Genomic DNA, 17,726 nt, shown 5'->3' on the forward strand with positions numbered 1-17,726 from the left:
TATACTTTTAATACGCAACCAATGCTTCTGTTATGCATTGAATTATTATTATTATGATAAAAGCATTGAGTGCGTACTAAACATTTAAGTTCTCTATTGAAGTGATAAGACGTGTCCATCCTAAGAGGTCATCTGGCACTTTCATAAAAGCAAGTGTATCTGTCGAAAGAATTTTCTATAGATTTCCAAGGACCTTTACTTAGTTCGGCGAAAAGTAAATATAATCAGATTGTAGTATATGAATTTTTCAAGTTTGCACTCGTTTTTTACTGCCTAGAAGTGAGAGACACACGTCTATTTTAATAGTGGAAGAAGTGAAGTTAGTACAGGTAAATCCACTGTGCTCAATGTAAAATTAGAAGGTGAACAGTCTTGGTTTCTTTAAGACACCTTGCAACACCCAGTGGCAGTGAGTTGGTATCACCCTTTACTTTTAATTTACATCTTCCAACATTGTCAAATATAATGAGGGAAGTTCGATCCCAGACTAATTACTGTTGATGAGAGTCAACATCCGATTATTCTTAATGGGACCAAAGGGTCGTGCCTTAAAATTTCTTAATAATCAATTGTTTTAATTTATATAACTGCCATTTACAAATACTATGATTAAACCCATAAAATTGGGGATGCTTTTTACTATATTTTCTAAAGCTTTATATTTAAATATTGTCCAAAAACAAATAAAACCGGTTTTAAAATATCATGAATATTGAGAGAAACTTGTTTCAAACGAGTACTATTAAGTGAAGGAAAACTCGTTCATGGAAAATCACCGATAATTTTTAACGAAATAGTAATCCATTTTATTTAGAATTCATTTTTTAAATAACTTTGTTTGAAAGCTACGTTCATCGAAACATCGGGATAATTATGATATATATAAAAACGTAAAAAAATATATTTAGGTCATATATGTTATTTATATTGAAATTGTATATCATGGAATGAAAGTTTTTTTTATTATTTTACAAATTAACATAAAAACAAAAAAAAACAATGTAAAATTCTATGTTGATAATTACCTCCACTTTTTAATGAATCTTGTCACATTGTAAGTCCTTATGAATATAAATAGAGAAGAAATACACCTTTTAAATTTTAAAACCAGTTTTATCTTGGAGAACTATATATTTGTGTCATTTGTAAATGACCTCGACATAACTTGAGATGAGAAATAAACATACAATGATCAGTTCTTATCTACTTGGCAATACTGCTTCTTGTCGTCTCTTTTAGTCTATATAATTATTTAGTTTTGTTTACAGTGATAAACTGATAAGTGCAATTGTACGTAATTCTAAGTAAAAGTGTATAATCATTTCATAAAAGACATCGAAAGCAATCGGGTAAAAAATACCGTAAAAATGTCCGGTGTGTCTAGAAGACTAGTGCCTATAAACCTTTACTATTTATCGAATTTAAAACTTTGTAATATTGCGAAGGTAAGAAAGTATCTTATAATCTGCTTATAATTTTTCGATCATTTTAGATTAGTATTAAACTGTTACTATGTATTAAACCTGTTATATCTGGAATGTTTTATTAATATATTATAAAATAAATTAAATTTTACCAAATTTTAATACAGAGCAATTTATTAATGGTTCCTGATTTTGTTTGTTGTTGGTGTACAGCTGTCATAAATGATGAATGTTCCATAGTAAAAAAATATTTTTATTTTATTATACATATTTCAGGTATTGAACACTGCTAATTACAGTACAACATGTAATGTAAACAGAAAAATATTTGATGACATAAATGATGTTGTAAAAGATATTCAAGACGGGTCAAAGATTTTAGTAGGTGGATTTGGGTTGTGTGGAATACCGGAAAATCTTATACAAGCAGTAAAAAATACAAATATAAAGGATCTGACTGTTGTTTCTAATAATGCAGGTAATATAGGATATCAAACAAAATCCAAAATGTGGTTTTACATAAGCAATAAAATGAAGCATTGTAATGATGGATTTCATATGTTGACTTTGTAAATCATATACAGGAAGATTGTTATAGGTTTAAAAGCTTTAAAATAAGAATATTTGGCTTTTTCATTAGTAAAAAGCTTTAAAGATTTTACACCTGTTTCCAATAATCCTATATATAATGATCATTCCATTTTGATAATTTTAAAAATGTAATATTCCTATTGGAAAGTGACAGGCTGGGTAAGAAAATGCAAGGACAGGTACATTAGAAAATATTTAATATTAATATGTAGTAATCCAAATTATGTAAATACTTTTCCTTGTTATCATTGTTATTAAATATTTTCGAATCCATTGACTTTTTTATCGTACATCATTTGACAAAAAGTGTATTTTTTATGATACGATGACAGTATTTTTTAGAATATATCAGCTTTGTAGTATCAGGATATTTTTAGTATATTTTATTTCTTGATTCCAGGCGTTGCAGACTTTGGTTTAGGATTATTATTAAAAAATAAACAGGTGAAGAGGATGATTGCATCATATGTAGGAGAGAACGCAGAGTTTGAAAGACAATTTATTAATGGTGAATTGGAGGTAATCATTTTAACTTCAAATGGGTCTTGAACATGTGATAGATGGATAAGCTAATCCACTGTTTTATGTTTAGGTTAACTGGTAGTATTATTGCTAATAGCTTATATAAAAAGATACATTACCATGACACACATGGCATGATCAAGAAAAAAATCCTTTGATAAAAGAGATTGTCTTAATTTGGGACAAATGAGAAACAAAGAATTGTCACGATTTTGCCATGTTTTACAAATATCTGAATATAATATGTAAATGTGTATATTTTTCATTTCATTTTTATTTAGTAGTATAATATACATAAAAAATATAAACAAAATATTTATAAATACATAACTATCATTTTTTATTAACATATTTCATTACATATGTACATACTTAACAAAATATCTGTATAAACTATAAAAAATACATGTATGACAGAATTAATTACAAAGTATCATTTTCAATTAAAATTATAAGGTAAAGAATTGTATAAAAATATAATTAATTTAAATTAATATTCATATTCAGTGACATTTGCATAATTTTATGAAAAAATATAACACATTTTTAATGCTTTATGTTACCTTTACATATGACAGTATTACAGGTAACATAAACATTTTTGATTAATTGTGGTTTTACGGAATATGGGGTCTCTAAATGAATTTGCAAATAACAGTTATCCATTTAAGAGTACAGTAAATTATTTTTTGTGTTAATTTGAGAAGATTATTTGTATTTGTACATGATTTATTTCCCTCTGCGTCTAAAAAGATCAAAAAATTACTGTTAATGTATTTCGGTGATGATACTCTATAATCTTATTAGAAAAAATTATCAGTCTTATAAGAAGATAAAAATGTGTTGTTGACCTGTTGAATAAGTATACTGTGCTATCTTGTATGTTTAAATTATGCTACACATATTCGTCTTTTATAGTCATAAGGCCGTTTCTATTGGAATAACGCCTAATATAACATTTACCTTTCATTTTTTTCTTACCTTTACTAATATTTTTGCATACATTAAAATAAACATGCGCTTTAGCAAAACTTTACGGCCATTATTTAAAAATGCCGCACTTTTATACTATATTATAATTATGTTGTAGTTGAAAAACTAAGGCTTGTTTACTTAATTATTTTTCATATAAAGAAATGAGATGAAAACATTCTTTTGACAAGGGGCAATCCAGTTCCACTTACAAGCAAATTAACGCACAAACCCAAATTAACGCAATTGCTTGTGTTTTTATGGTGAGATTGTAAGGTCATCATCCATTATTTTCATCATAATAATGCTAGACCTATATATTTCATCAGATTACACATATATTTAATCAAACATTTACCAAGGAGGAAATGATTTCGGAAGTCTGATGAATGATGAATATATAATTCATCATATAGCCCTGACCTTGCATCTTGAGACTCTCATATGTTAACCTATAATTTTGCAGTAAATTTTCTTCATGTTTATTGTTACTATCAAACTTACGAACCCCGGGTTGATATCACTACCCACTAAGTAATCAAATTATAGAACAACTGATCTTGAATTTGATAAGAAAATTAACCAGAAGGCGTACCTATCGTAATAGATGTTACAAGTCTTTACATTTACATATTGAATTTATCAAGTTCTTTTTTGTAGGTTGAATTAACTCCGCAAGGCACGTTAGCAGAAAGGATCCGGGCGGGTGGTGCAGGTATTCCAGCTTTCTTTACTCCTACGGGATTTGGGACTTTAATCCACCAAGGAGGTTCACCTATAAAATATACTAAAGATGGAAAAGTGAGTATTTATATTTAATTTACTTTTGTAAACAATGTAGACATTGTAAGAACAAATTCTTTTTAGTTTCATTAAATAGCTACTTATTAAACATTTTACTTCCATTGAATTCTGTTTTTGTAAACAGGGTATAATTTCTTATTAAAATGCGACTCATTCTAATAGCATGTTAATACAATTGTATTCAATTGCAACGTTTTTCCTGTGGTTTAAATTGTTAGAGCCGCGTTTTGATAAGAATGGAATAAAAATAAAATATGACGGCCAATATTAATTTATGTAACAAATATGTATGTTTTTAAATATAGATTGATATTGCCAGTTCACCTCGTAACACCCAACAATTTAATGGTAAGAACTATGTTATGGAAGAGGCAATCACTGGCGATTTCGCCTTGGTTAAAGCTTGGAAAGCAGACAAATATGGAAATTTGATATTTAGAAAGAGCGCCCGAAATTTTAATCCTGCGATGTGTAGAGCTGCCAAAGTAACAATTGCTGAAGTTGAAGAAATAGTTGAGGCAATTGATCCTGACTTTGTACACATACCATCCATTTATGTACATAGAATAATCAAAGGCGACAAATTTGAAAAGCGCATTGAAAGACGGACAGTCAGTAAAGCAATTGACGAAAAGGAGAAAAAATCAGCAGATCTTGTTCGAGAAAGAATAATAAAAAGGGCAGCTTTAGAGTTTAAGCATGGCATGCATGCCAATCTCGGAATTGGTACGTTATTTTTAAATCGAATTGTTCCCGTTATAGTATAAGAGAGTACATTCTGTAATTCTTAATTTCAGGTATACCTATGCTTGCTAGTAATTACATACCGGAGAATGTAAAAGTATTTTTGCAATCAGAAAACGGAATTTTAGGTCTTGGGCCTTTTCCTAAAGAAGACGAAGTAGATGCTGATCTTATAAATGCTGGAAAGGAAACCGTAACTGTATTACCAGGTAGATACTTCATATATATTTGAAGTATTTGAGTCAGTTGCATAATAAAGATCTTTAGTAGACAGTAGTTATCTAGGACAATGAATGAGGTTATGCGATAACAGTTTATTGGGCTATTTATAATGTATTATATTTTACGTTAAACGATTATTTTATACAGGGTCATCTTTCTTCTCATCGGACGATAGTTTTGCGATGATACGTGGCGGTCATATAGATCTTACCATACTTGGTGCAATGCAAGTATCACAATATGGAGATTTGGCCAACTGGATGATTCCTGTAAGGGATTTTGTTTACATATAATTAACTTAATAATTTTAATTATATATATACGTAATAAAACGTGTTTTCTAACCTCAAAGAATGGATTTAACAGTTTTTTCATAATTTTAGACAACGATAAATTTTATATTATCATGTTTAAACCATTTTTAATTTTTAAACACGATAGAAATATTTGGTGACGTATGTGTTTCCCTAACACTTACCGGTATGAGATCTGAGAAAAAAAAGTTATTTGTTGTAAACCGCAAAAGGGTAGTAAAAACTGATTTATATCGTAAAGTTTATATAATAAGAAAGGGTAAAATCCTTTAAGGTTTTTAACATAATGTTATAGAAATGAAAATCAAACATCAGGCCGCTATAACGTAGTTTTTTTTTTTCAATTTTAGGGCTTAATAACTTATTATTATATTACGTTTTAACGTATTTCCTGTAAACTTAAAATAGCAGTATAAAACATGCTATAATAATTAACGAGTGTTACAATTCACATCTATGTACTAATGCAACTCCATGATGAAACTAATAATTTATACTTTTAATTATAGGGGAAAATGGTTAAAGGAATGGGTGGGGCAATGGATTTAGTTTCAGCGCCAGGAACGAAGGTTGTGATTACTATGGAACATACTGCCAAAAATGGTGCCCATAAAATACTGCCAGAATGCTCTTTACCACTTACAGGGAAAAATTGTGTAGACATGATTATCACTGAAAAGGTAATGAATTATAACGCTATTTTAAAATACAATGCATATTTATCTAACCAAAGTAACATAGTTTCTCTTAGTATTAAAACTAATGTATACATTTGTAACATAAGGAGACAATATTGCATTATCACTTAAAGCTATTCAATTTACAAACTTTATTTCTAGTTTGACAGGTTTTATTCGTTGTGTTCAAATTAAGTTCAAAATAAGAACAAAATAGTGAATACTGTATCACAATATAATAATCTCCTTACAATGGAGTTACTAAGCTTATCCGTTATTGCTTATAACATTTACACCATTACCAATGTTTAGAAGCTTATGTACAAATAAATATTTTTTTTAATTGCTAAAATTCTAAATTGTGTGTACAAAGTAAAAAAAAATAACATAACTAACATTCGACGGACTGTATAAGAAATAAAACTTTATTGTTATTATACCTATTATTGTATAATGTTATACACAAATTTGTTTTCAGTGCGTATTTGATGTTGACAAAGAAAAAGGACTAATATTGACAGAACTGGCCGAAGGTGTAACCGTTGAAGACATTATTGTGAGTACTGGTTGTGAATTCACCACGGCGCCAAAAATAAAAAAAATGGGCGACGTCACTAAACCCGAGGAGACAGTCGAATAGTAATTTTGAATTGAGAAGATGAAGACATTTTTAAAGGGGCCTTGAGCAGAGATTGGTTATATGGATGCATATTTGCCTACAGTTATTTTGCTAATAAATTATTGGGGTGGTTTCTTAATCCTAAAACATGAAAAAAATTAAAAATTTACTATTAGTCAAAATGGATTCACTGAAAAGTAGAGGGAACTGCATGGAGAAAAGAAAGAATATTCATAATTTTGAAGTTGCGTAAAGACTCCACCCAACATCTGTATTGTCGGTTATCTTCCGCTTACTGCCACTTTTACATTTTCAAACCATTTCATAATAATATAAAATATTTACTATAACAGTATTCTCTTAAATCAAAATGTCTTTGTTTTATGATTTTTTTAAAATTTATTACACGATAATTGAGAGTACTTGGACACAATTGCGCACAAGAGAATTACTAATATTATAAAGTTTAGAGAGAGCGGATTTTTTTAAAAGACTTCTTGTTGAATATTGATGCGGTAAATGTACTGATGTGGTAAATATGCATACATTCGTACTCTATATATTCGTACTCTATATGTATAATTCTAATTTATGGTTATGAGCTGCTTTTTTTGTCTATTGCTATACATGTACACAAATCATTTTATATAACTTTAATAAGATTTAAAAAAAAATCTTTTAAGAAAAGTTTTAATTACTTTACATATCAAAAAATATACTCTTAAAATAAATATAATATATTATACATGTTTATATTACATCTTATTGATTTAACATATTATACTTAAAACATATAAAATAAAATGATTACTTAAATCAACAAGTAGGCGACTGCCATACGAAGTCTTTTGTTGGTAGAAAGATTGAATCTTTGCAATTAAGAAAGTAGTCGGAAATTCGTAAATACAATCAGTAATATTTCATGGATTAATTATGTTATGTAATCATGATTACATTTTACGAGAAACCAAGGAAGATATACATTACGTTCGGACTTCTTAGGTTTAAAAAGTCGAGGTAGCACGTCATTCATCCTCATAAACCCCTCTTTATATAGGCTTTCTACTAACGTAAAATATCCAGTTGCTTATCTGGTATAAGATTCTTCATAGCCTAATAAATTTTACAGTCTACTACATAAGTAGAGATACGTATTGGAATATTCAATAACCGGCACATAAAAAGTTGTCATTGTCATCTTTAAAATATGCAGCTTAGTGTCTTACAAGAATGCAAGACAAAAGCAGACTTCTAATTTGCCTTTGCAAAAAATTTCTTGTAACAATTTTTTTGAAAAGTGTTTTTGCTATTATGACATAATAGCCGCTGTTCGACAGTTTCCTAATGTTTTATCAATATATTCGTCAACACTTCTAATTGGCGCGTAGTTTAACTACACTATTACTTTTAGTAATTGAACTAAACAGCTGTTAAATTGAATTAAACAGCTTCCATAAAAATATGAGTATCACAAACGACTCCCTCTTAAAGCCATCCCTCATATGCCTTGCTTATTACCATTACAGGGTTTTTAAAATTTGAATTCATAGACTTAGCAGAGTTTTAATTTTGCAGCGTATAATTATAGTGTTTTTATATACATAAAATCATTTCATGTATAATATATAAATGTTAACATATGTTTTTGTAATTTGTTAATAAAATGGTTTAAACAGTGTTACTTTTTTTTGGAATCGGAATTCCTTAGGTATAATATAATGACGGATGTACTACTCTATGTATTCATATGATAAACTGAAAGATTTTAAAATATTTCCACTAATTTGTTTCATTAGATTGATATAAATTACCTTAGCTATTGGCACTGAAGGTAAAAATAAAAGCTCAATATTTAGTTACCGACACGAGCTGAGTTTTGATTGCTGAGAAGTTTTGTCATGACAAAAGTACTAATCAAAAGTATTAAGCTGTCGAGGAGACTTGCAATTGTAGGTCGCGGGTTCGATTCCTGAGATACGAATGCATATAATTCACACTTTTTTCATAAATTATGTAGGGTTGCCATTGCTTATAAATAAGTTTCCAGAGGAGGGGCAGTAGCGTCCTCTGTGTGCCATAATATCACACTGCGATCGCCAACCTGCCTACCGAGCGTGTCGATTATGGTATATCCCCCAATACATATCTTTGGGGGTGGCCCATGCCTTGCATTGGGCGTCCATGGGCTGAAACCATGACAGAGGTCGTTGGGTGGATGCTATACCTATTGGAAATTTATGGGGGATGCCCGATGATGATGATTAGGAACAGCGTGTCGGATGCAATAAATCGAAAAATTAAAAACGCAATTTACAACAAATTTTATTTAAAAACTAAAATAACAATTTTCAAGTTAATATTTTAAATCTTAAGAATTGTAAAGAAGTTTTTGTGTATTTTTAGCTGTTGCACTTTTTATAAAAAGTCTATATAGAGCGTGACAACGTCAAGTTTTATAAGCACGTTGATGTTGATTTTATCATTCATATGAAATGATATATATAATTCCCTGTTAACCATTGTTTACGGTTAAATAAAATGGCGAGAAAGTATCAAAATCATCCATTTGTTATGTGGGCTGCCTGCTTTTTATGGTTCATTTCTATGTTTGCTATAATGTGGTCGTTACTTTTATTTTTTTGTAAGTAAATTTCATTGGATTCGTCTTTAAATATTATACATCGACACCTTGTTCCTTTGCCTTATTCAGTGATTTGAAAAATCGAAAGCATTTCTATTAAATACTTGTAAAGAAACACATATAGGAAGCTAGATCCATTAATTGGTTATTGATATATAAGGACATTTTCGTTTTTCTGTTTTTGGATTTTTTCTTATTTGTTTTCTTTTTCAGTTGTAGGCAACATGCTTATGCTAACCGGGACGGATTTAGTTAATGCATTTGTTTTGTTGTCGGGAATAATAATGCTGCCTACAAATGTTCACATTCTGTATTCTATAGCGTATGGAACACGTATCGAGTATGTTCAAATATAATGTAATATTTTAAAGTTATTATAGGTTACTTTATGCCATTATTAAGTTCTATGTTTTTTTTTGTTTATCAAAGGTGCCGCAAAATCGCATAAATAATATGTATCAAATAAAAATAATTTTTGCATAACTTCACATTTTGAACGGACATTAAAAGTGTCTTAAAAGAATGACACTTTATTAATTGGCAACCATATCCGATGTAATTTTTTTTTATTAAAAAAAAAAGTTTTTTTGTCACTTATCAAATTATTTGTAAGCATAGAGAATATTAAACAAAGCAAATAATGGTACCGATTTTAGAAATCACAATTTATGAATCAAATTCATAGCACAACGGAAATTAAAATGTACATAGATTACAAATTTTTCTTTCTTCTATCATTAAATAGTAGTTTTCTTAATGTTGTATTGATTCCGCCTATTTAGTTTTAAAAAATAGCACTTTGTATACAGCCCAATGTCATTTCTTTTCTACGATCTCCTTCATAATTTGAAGCCAAAAATTGTTTTCATATATTCACACAAGCCAGATCAAATTTATTTAATTGTATTTCAACATTATTTTCAGCCCGAGAAATAAAGTAATGTGTTGTCCTTTATGGATGTGCATTGTATGGATTATTGTCATTAATATGATCGGTATTATATTGTGCATAAAAAGAATACATTCATGTGAAGACACTACTATGAAATGTATTAATCACGGCATGAAATTTTACAGAAGTGTACCGAGATACAAACATTTCATTGATAATGTGCAATGGTCTTTACATTGTTGTGGGGTAATTATTTATATGGTCATTATTATCTAAATAATTTTAATAACTCTCCGGTAGTAAATGTCATTATGGTTCGTCTTTCATTATCACGATTTCAGCAATAAGAGCGTCAACTGTCCAACTTGTGGGTGGATGTTTTACGCTTCGCTTGTTGATGCGTGGTTTCCACTCCAGAATCTTAACAACCGGTTTCATGTATATTCTACTCTCTCCTTCAGAATCATAAGTCCCCAGCGGCCATCTCTTTATCTGGCCATCAATTGCATCTTATCAATGGACAGATTAAAAAAAAAACTATTAATAATGGGAAAAATGAATATACAAAGTTGTGAAAAAAGCTAGCATTTATTTGATTTCTAGATTGTTTTATTGTTTATATTACTTTTTAGTTAAGTACAATTTTTAATACTTATAATAATTGTAGCTATTAAAAATTGTTTCAGCTTAATTCTTACAAAGATTGGTTTAATCACGATTGGTATGACAAAATACGCGACTATGAATGGGATTCTTATAATAAGCAACCCATTAAAAGTTTAAAAGAAGTCACTGATAGTGTCCCTCTGAGGTAAATGAATTATGTTATCTTATAAGCTTTATGTTATACAGGAGACTCTTCTTCGAAATTTTTTCTGAAGAACTTCGGAGATTATACAAACGGCTATGGTAGTTAGTCACTAGTTATGACAATCAGATCAAGTCGAGGTTAGGTACACGTAGGCCCCATGGTATCAAAACGCTTGGATAACGGGACCCCATAAGGAATTAAAAAACACGGTAATGAAAAGTCACTTGACAGTCCGAGCCTAGGCTACCGGGGCAGCCCTCAAGTATAGTTACTAGACTTGAGGTTTTGCGCCCTGTTGCCTCTAACCTACGGAATCGATATATATCAGTAAGACAAACTGTTACTCCGCTAAAAAAATTAACGGATCGCCAACCAAATGAGCTAAATGTACGTTTGTTAAAAAATATATTCTTGTCGAGTTAATGGCTATATATGAGTTTGGGTCCTATCACTCATGGATAACTGATTATTTGGCCTAGATACACAGTCTGTAGGCGAATTTAAAAAAGAAGCTTTATATTCTTCATGTAGCTACAGCATTTGAACTTTACATTTTTTCCTTCAATTGCTAACTCGCTCGTCCCGACTGACGTTCCACTTCAAGCATAGGATCGAGAACCTTTTACTACGCCTGTTCGCAACATCCAAACAAGCATCGTAAATATAGCCCAGAATCCACTCAAGGTATTCAACTGCTAATATTTCGCTGAAGCCGAAGTTTCTTAATAATAGGCTAGACTGGCTACTGGACGCATGAGTGGTTATAATTAACTATCAAATTAGGACTTCGATCCTATTTACGCCGGTAATTCTTTTTTTTTTGAAGGTTCATCTTCTGCAAATTTATAGTGTGACGGCATAATTGTTGATTTAAAATTTTTTGTGATATACCTGGCACTTTACAACGGCAACGAAAAGTAGAATAAGGAATTTCCATTCACGCAAAGATAATAAAGGAACATTTTTATTTCTGCTTCTATTTCATGTTTTGTAGTAGTTATGAAATATTTTAAATAAATTTTTCATCGCTGTAACTTTTGCAGTTGTTGCAAAAGTGGCTCATGTATATCTAATTATTTGACGGAATTGGGCACACATTCTATAAACACTGACGGCTGCGGTGATATCATGTATCATATAGTCATGACCTCCATGTACGCGCACTTGATATTGTTCGTCTTGGTGGTAGTAATAGAGGTAAATTAATGCTTAAGTTAAAATTTTTAAGAAGCCTTATTCACAGTGTATACAAATTTAACACTCACCCACACGTTTCAAAATAACTCCGGGAAATACTAGTAATTTGACAAAATTATATAACAAGGTATATAATTTTAACAATTAAGTATATAATCATAATTTTTAAGTTGAAAATTTTTGATTATTGTAAAAAACGAAACATAATGGGATTTTGAAACGAAATTAATATTTTCTGTTTTCTCTGGGGCTCTTGCCACAACTACAAAAAGTAGAAAGACGATGGAATTATCGCTAATATATTGCTACTTCCATGCTTGTACTATTACTAATTTGCAAGATACAGGGATTTTCGCCATCGACCACTTGACAGTGTGTACATAATACTGTGATTAAAAAAGTAAGGTTAATTTCTTTATAAAATATAAATTCTTTATTTATTCTTTCAAACCAATTTCATCACCTTTAAAGTAATATCTCTCCGATAAAATGCAGTTTTGCCAAAGTTTTTTCTAGTCCTCGAAACAGTCGGAATAGTCTTTTTCGTTTTTCGATTCTGTTATTATCCTCAATCGTGTCAAAAGAGCATCCCCGCATTGGCATTTTGCTGAATATCCTAAAATCGCACGGAGTGCAATGAGGCGAATACGGTGCTTGTGGAACGATATAACACGTAGAGTTTTTGACGCTCTTTTTTTTCCAAAAAATTGAGCGATTTGGCACCAATTGAGACTTACCTGTTTGAGACATAAAACATTCTTCAAAATGATTTCGGCTGAGACAAACGATTATCCAGCTTTTCACAAACAGACGCTTGGCAAACGACTTAGACAGTCCTGCCGACCTAGGAGAAAATCCGAGTCTTCCTTATGCTTGGAAGTTTTAAATGACAATTTTATCCTACTTTTTGATCACAGTTTACTCATTAATTTGTTTAAAAATAGCCATGTAAAAATCTGTCTTCGGCTTCAACCAGATTTTAATCCTCAAACTCCTCGTTCGAAGAGAGGAAGACGAAAGAAGTGATAAACTGAAAAAGAATGTAAAACATATAATGTCAGTCAATCACAATTTTGAAGCATCTAGTACTTCATATCAAGTAAATCCTGAAGATAGTGAAGATTTAGAACTTTCTGAAAGAGAATGACGAAGTATTGACAATTACGGAAAATTCATATGATCAATATAAATAAATTGTCACCATGTTTTGTATTGCGTAAAACATGTTAAAACTAAATAAAAGTACTATTTTCAAGTGTAATTTAACTTTTCAAGTAGAATTTAAAACTGTAACTAGACGTATTATTTAATAACTGAATGATAGATTGAAAAGCGATATACTGCAGAATTTCGATCTCGCAAATTGTTTGGATGTCATGTATTTGTTAAAAAATAGGTCACGCTGTTTCTTAAAAAATGTTTCTCCTTTCAAATTAGCCAAAATACTTTTTTAAATTCTACAATCACCTTTGTAATTATTTCAGAATGTTGGATTAAACTTGGCTTTGGAGACTAATAATTTTTTTTTATTTATTATTTTATTCCGTATCCTAAAATATAAACCTTTGTCACATACAGTACATCCAAATGACACTTATTTTCAGATTTTTTTAAAATAACCAATTTACTGTCTAATATTTTATCAAACAAAATTATTAATAGTCTCAGGTCTATGCTTGAACAATTGTGGCGATTGTTTTATCTGTTAAATTAAAAAGTAGTAATATTACAGTTTTGAAAAAAAAAACTATTTTACTAAAAATCGATTTTAATCTATAATCGATTCCGTATGTCACTTGGTTTTATTAATCGTAATAAAATTTATATTTGAGGTTGTTTTAGTAAATATTATTCGTTGGGTTCATAAAAAGTTATCAAATATCAAGTTACTTTGAAAAATTGTAATCTTGTAATAAAATGGTGTTTTTGTCTGCAATAAATTTCTTACGCGTTCGCGGTCCGGATGAAATTTGGAGAAAAAGAAAGATATTTAGATTAGCAGCAGCCTTTATAGGACGACGAAGGAACTGTTATTCCGTTGCTGTGCGTAATGTTCATCGTGCGTTAGTATATGCAACTAAAGCCCGTAAACTAAAAAAAGAAGATATGAAAGAACTTTGGAATACAAGAATAAGCGCTGCTTGCGACCAACATAATATTACAGCATTTACCTTAAAAGAAGGATTAGATCGCTCTAATATTATGCTTGACCGAAAATCCTTGTCAGACTTAGCCGCATGGGAACCGCGAACCTTTGAATGTCTCGCAGCTGTTGCTAAAAAAAAGTTGCAATTGGATGGATTTTCTGATGGGGCTGACAAAAAATATCCAACGGGAGTTAATTTAAATCTCAAAGATGTTATGCTTGAGGATTGGTTAAAAGAAAAAAAGTAAATTTCGTTTAAAGTTTATATTTATAAGGCAGTAGTGAAATAAATAGTTTTAACTAAATTTTTCTTTTTATACATTTCATGAATTCTCCAACCCTTTTTTAAGTTGTTTTGTTAGCTCATTCTGCTGTTGAAGCAAATATATATTTTCTATTTTCCTTCTCTGTTGTCTTTCGGTATCTCTTATAACTCCTTCATGCATTTTTTCCCTAGAACAAACATCTTTTAATTGAATTCTGAGCTTTAATTGTTACCTATCTGTGTACAGGTCAATACAGATATTAAGGTTGTAGACATATTTTTAGAAAGGTTGATTAATATAACATGTCTTTTTTGTGAGCACTGGTGGTGTTATTAGTTCTTCTTTTCAGATGATAGATTCCACAGCACAGGCTCCCCCTAAAGATTGTCATGATGACCAGTCTCTTCCTACCAACATCCAGCTACTTCCCACGACTATGTTGTTAGTGCATTAGTGGGGGTCTACTCATGTTATATAATTGTCTTGTTAATATTATTTTTGGTCAGAATTTTTATATTATAAAGTTTTTAGTTACCAAAAGGAAAAAAAATCCCATAAATTTAATATGGAGAGAATGTAATAATTTTTTTTTGTTTTCATAAAGTGTGTTAAATATTTATATTTATTAAAATGATTTAAAATGCTAATTAGATTTCTAGATTTTCTTGTGTATTATAAATTATATATCGCCATACATAAAAATAGCCACATAGTGTATTTTATACTAACAAATAAAAAAAAATATGGATTGACACTTTACTTTCTGCAAGCTACAAGCAGTGGTTGTCTAATGACTATAGACTAAGATTAATAAGCATAGCTTTGGTGTGTAATTCATGTGAATTATATAATGATGCTGCTGCTAACAAACAACAAAGTAAATCATCACTCTAGGAATTGTATACTGAAGCATTGAGTCCAAAATAAGTGACATTTACAGTGAGTACAAGGCAAACATGTTTCATTATATGCCGCTGGTGTCTCTCCTTCAACCACTAAAAAAAGCCTAAGTCATGGTTTGGTTGTATTTACTGTATGTTTTGGCTCTGTATTGGTATGTGAGCTGATTATACTGGTAGCTTTATGATAATGAGTGTGGAGTTAAGGCTGTACATTGGGAAGGATGCAGATGCATATTCATAGATGGTAAACTATTACTTTGAAAGGTACAAACATTACATTTTAAATTAACCGATGTTGTTCTCTCAAAATTAAAGTGAAATTTTACCAACTTGTTACATTTGGTAAGATAAAAAAAATTGTAATGATAAAAGTTCTTGAAAAAATAGTGAGAAGTAGAAAATACCAATTTCAAATGTTTTGTTTAATATTTATTATAAAGTACCTTATTTATTTTCTTTATATTGTCTAGCATTTGAATTGAAGGTAATGAAATTGACATTGCCTGCAGTTTTTATGAGGGAGAAATTTCAGAACAAATGTTTCCACTTAAATATGACGGAAGAGTTTATTGACTCTATTAAAAAATCAAAACTCTGTGAATTCTAAAGAGAAAATGTGAATTCATAAATATTTCTTTTCTTTTTCACTTTTAGCCCCAAATATATTTGGATTAACAATAATTTGAACTTGCTATTGTAATTTTTTATTACTTTACACAAGTTGAATATGAACAATGGCACGTTACACATATAAGACGTTGTCGCAATAAAACACTCATTCCTTTTTTGTGGCGACGAACTTTAAATACATTATTCGATATTTTACGTAAATGAACTTTATACCTATCTGCTTGTTGCTTAACATGAACATATGTAATTATGCCACCAGTAATGGCGCAAGATAAACCTAACACAATTTTTGATGTTTGTGATGACATCTTAAATCTTTTGTGTCTTACAAGATAACTTGTTTGAATTAAATTATTTTTTTCACCATCATACTATAATCGAGACATTGATTAGATCAATGACAGTAAAATAGAATTTATAAAAAAATGTTTATGGCACAGATAAGACAAACCATAATTTCTTTTTTATACTGTATTCGCCGGCCAGAGTTAATACTGGTATAATACAGCTGCAAAGCAACTGTTCCTCGCTGCTTCTAAAATTGCAATTGAAGGAGCGCTACATTGATTCTGTCAGCTAAATATAGTATAACTGTTAATAAACAAATATTTTTAATAGTATTTGTTTAAGAGAGTTTTTGATTAATTTGAAATATAATTTTTGTTATAATTGTGAAAGTAATTATGTAACATACAATTTTGTGAACATCTTTTCTTTTTGGGAATTTTTTTATTTTAACATTTTGTTGGTTTTTATTTTAATACGTCATTATCATTTTAACTAATCATTTTTCCTTCACAAAATAATAATATGTAGTTAACATTTCTAAACAAGTATTTTTTCAAATAAATATAAATTATTTATTTGAAAAATACTTATATATGTAATTTTATTAATAAATATTTTAAGTATTTATATTGTTGTCTGCTATACGATCTTTTGGATGGTAAATTAGGCCCCTGTTTTATAATTTCGTAAGTAGCGACATCTATTAAGGCATTTGCGTTATTTATATCGAAAAGCAGTTTAGGTGTTTTTCGCATGAACATAGTTTATAAAATAAGGTTAATTAAGAATGTAAATACTAACCATGTTTCAAATTGATAATGTCGTTAGGTGATGTTACGACTGACTTCTCGGGCGCAGGTGACATTTATGACAAACTGAAGTTTTCAAGTATAACTTATAGTATCCGAGCTGGTTTAATAATATATTTTTTTTAATTTATTATTTTGTCATAAAATATAATAGGGTTTTTTTTTGTCTTTACTTGTGTCTGTGTTGTGTGTTTTGACTTCTTTATTTTTTTTTATTTCATACAGGCTTCTTACGTTTTTCAATGTATGACAAAA

At 29.7% G+C, this 17,726-nt stretch overlaps 3 protein-coding genes across 3 annotated transcripts; all 3 read left to right on the plus strand.

Moving 5' to 3' along the window:
• Window positions 1-1,184: 1,184 nt before the first annotated feature.
• Window positions 1,185-8,558, plus strand: SCOT (Succinyl-CoA:3-ketoacid CoA transferase). The gene is made up of 9 exons (XM_068774318.1): window positions 1,185-1,445; window positions 1,701-1,902; window positions 2,416-2,534; window positions 4,170-4,310; window positions 4,619-5,039; window positions 5,111-5,266; window positions 5,427-5,548; window positions 6,103-6,273; window positions 6,749-8,558. Exons 1-9 carry the CDS (start codon window positions 1,368-1,370, stop codon window positions 6,908-6,910), a joined length of 1,572 nt encoding a protein of 523 aa, XP_068630419.1. The 5' UTR covers window positions 1,185-1,367; the 3' UTR covers window positions 6,911-8,558.
• Window positions 8,559-9,427: 869 nt separating this feature from the next.
• Window positions 9,428-13,577, plus strand: Tsp33B (Tetraspanin 33B). The gene is made up of 6 exons (XM_068774577.1): window positions 9,428-9,530; window positions 9,744-9,870; window positions 10,455-10,668; window positions 11,109-11,233; window positions 12,277-12,430; window positions 13,407-13,577. Exons 1-6 carry the CDS (start codon window positions 9,428-9,430, stop codon window positions 13,575-13,577), a joined length of 894 nt encoding a protein of 297 aa, XP_068630678.1.
• Window positions 13,578-14,245: 668 nt separating this feature from the next.
• On the plus strand, window positions 14,246-14,869 carry mRpL20 (mitochondrial ribosomal protein L20). Its single transcript, XM_068774370.1, has one exon. It carries the CDS (start codon window positions 14,348-14,350, stop codon window positions 14,822-14,824), a length of 477 nt encoding a protein of 158 aa, XP_068630471.1. The 5' UTR covers window positions 14,246-14,347; the 3' UTR covers window positions 14,825-14,869.
• Window positions 14,870-17,726: the final 2,857 nt, after the last annotated feature.

The sequence above is a fragment of the Battus philenor genome, unplaced genomic scaffold, assembly GCF_028537555.1.
Source record: "Battus philenor isolate CCGP_79_NKW_IND1 unplaced genomic scaffold, ilBatPhil1.0.hap1 SCAF_7, whole genome shotgun sequence".
Lineage (NCBI taxonomy): Eukaryota > Metazoa > Arthropoda > Insecta > Lepidoptera > Papilionidae > Battus > Battus philenor.

What these genes read in the sequence shown, in the direction of transcription:
- SCOT (XM_068774318.1), top strand. Translation starts at nt 1,368, where the DNA reads ATGTCCGGTGTGTCTAGAAGACTAGTGCCTATAAACCTTTACTATTTA. An exon ending in TGTTGTTTCTAATAATGCAG is followed by an intron (nt 1,903 to 2,415) that starts GTAATATAGGAT and finishes TCTTGATTCCAG; the next exon opens with GCGTTGCAGACTTTGGTTTA. An exon ending in TGGCCAACTGGATGATTCCT is followed by an intron (nt 5,549 to 6,102) that starts GTAAGGGATTTT and finishes TTTTAATTATAG; the next exon opens with GGGAAAATGGTTAAAGGAAT.
- Tsp33B (XM_068774577.1), top strand. Translation starts at nt 9,428, where the DNA reads ATGGCGAGAAAGTATCAAAATCATCCATTTGTTATGTGGGCTGCCTGC. An exon ending in GTCGTTACTTTTATTTTTTT is followed by an intron (nt 9,531 to 9,743) that starts GTAAGTAAATTT and finishes TTTCTTTTTCAG; the next exon opens with TTGTAGGCAACATGCTTATG. An exon ending in GCGTATGGAACACGTATCGA is followed by an intron (nt 9,871 to 10,454) that starts GTATGTTCAAAT and finishes CATTATTTTCAG; the next exon opens with CCCGAGAAATAAAGTAATGT.
- mRpL20 (XM_068774370.1), top strand. Translation starts at nt 14,348, where the DNA reads ATGGTGTTTTTGTCTGCAATAAATTTCTTACGCGTTCGCGGTCCGGAT.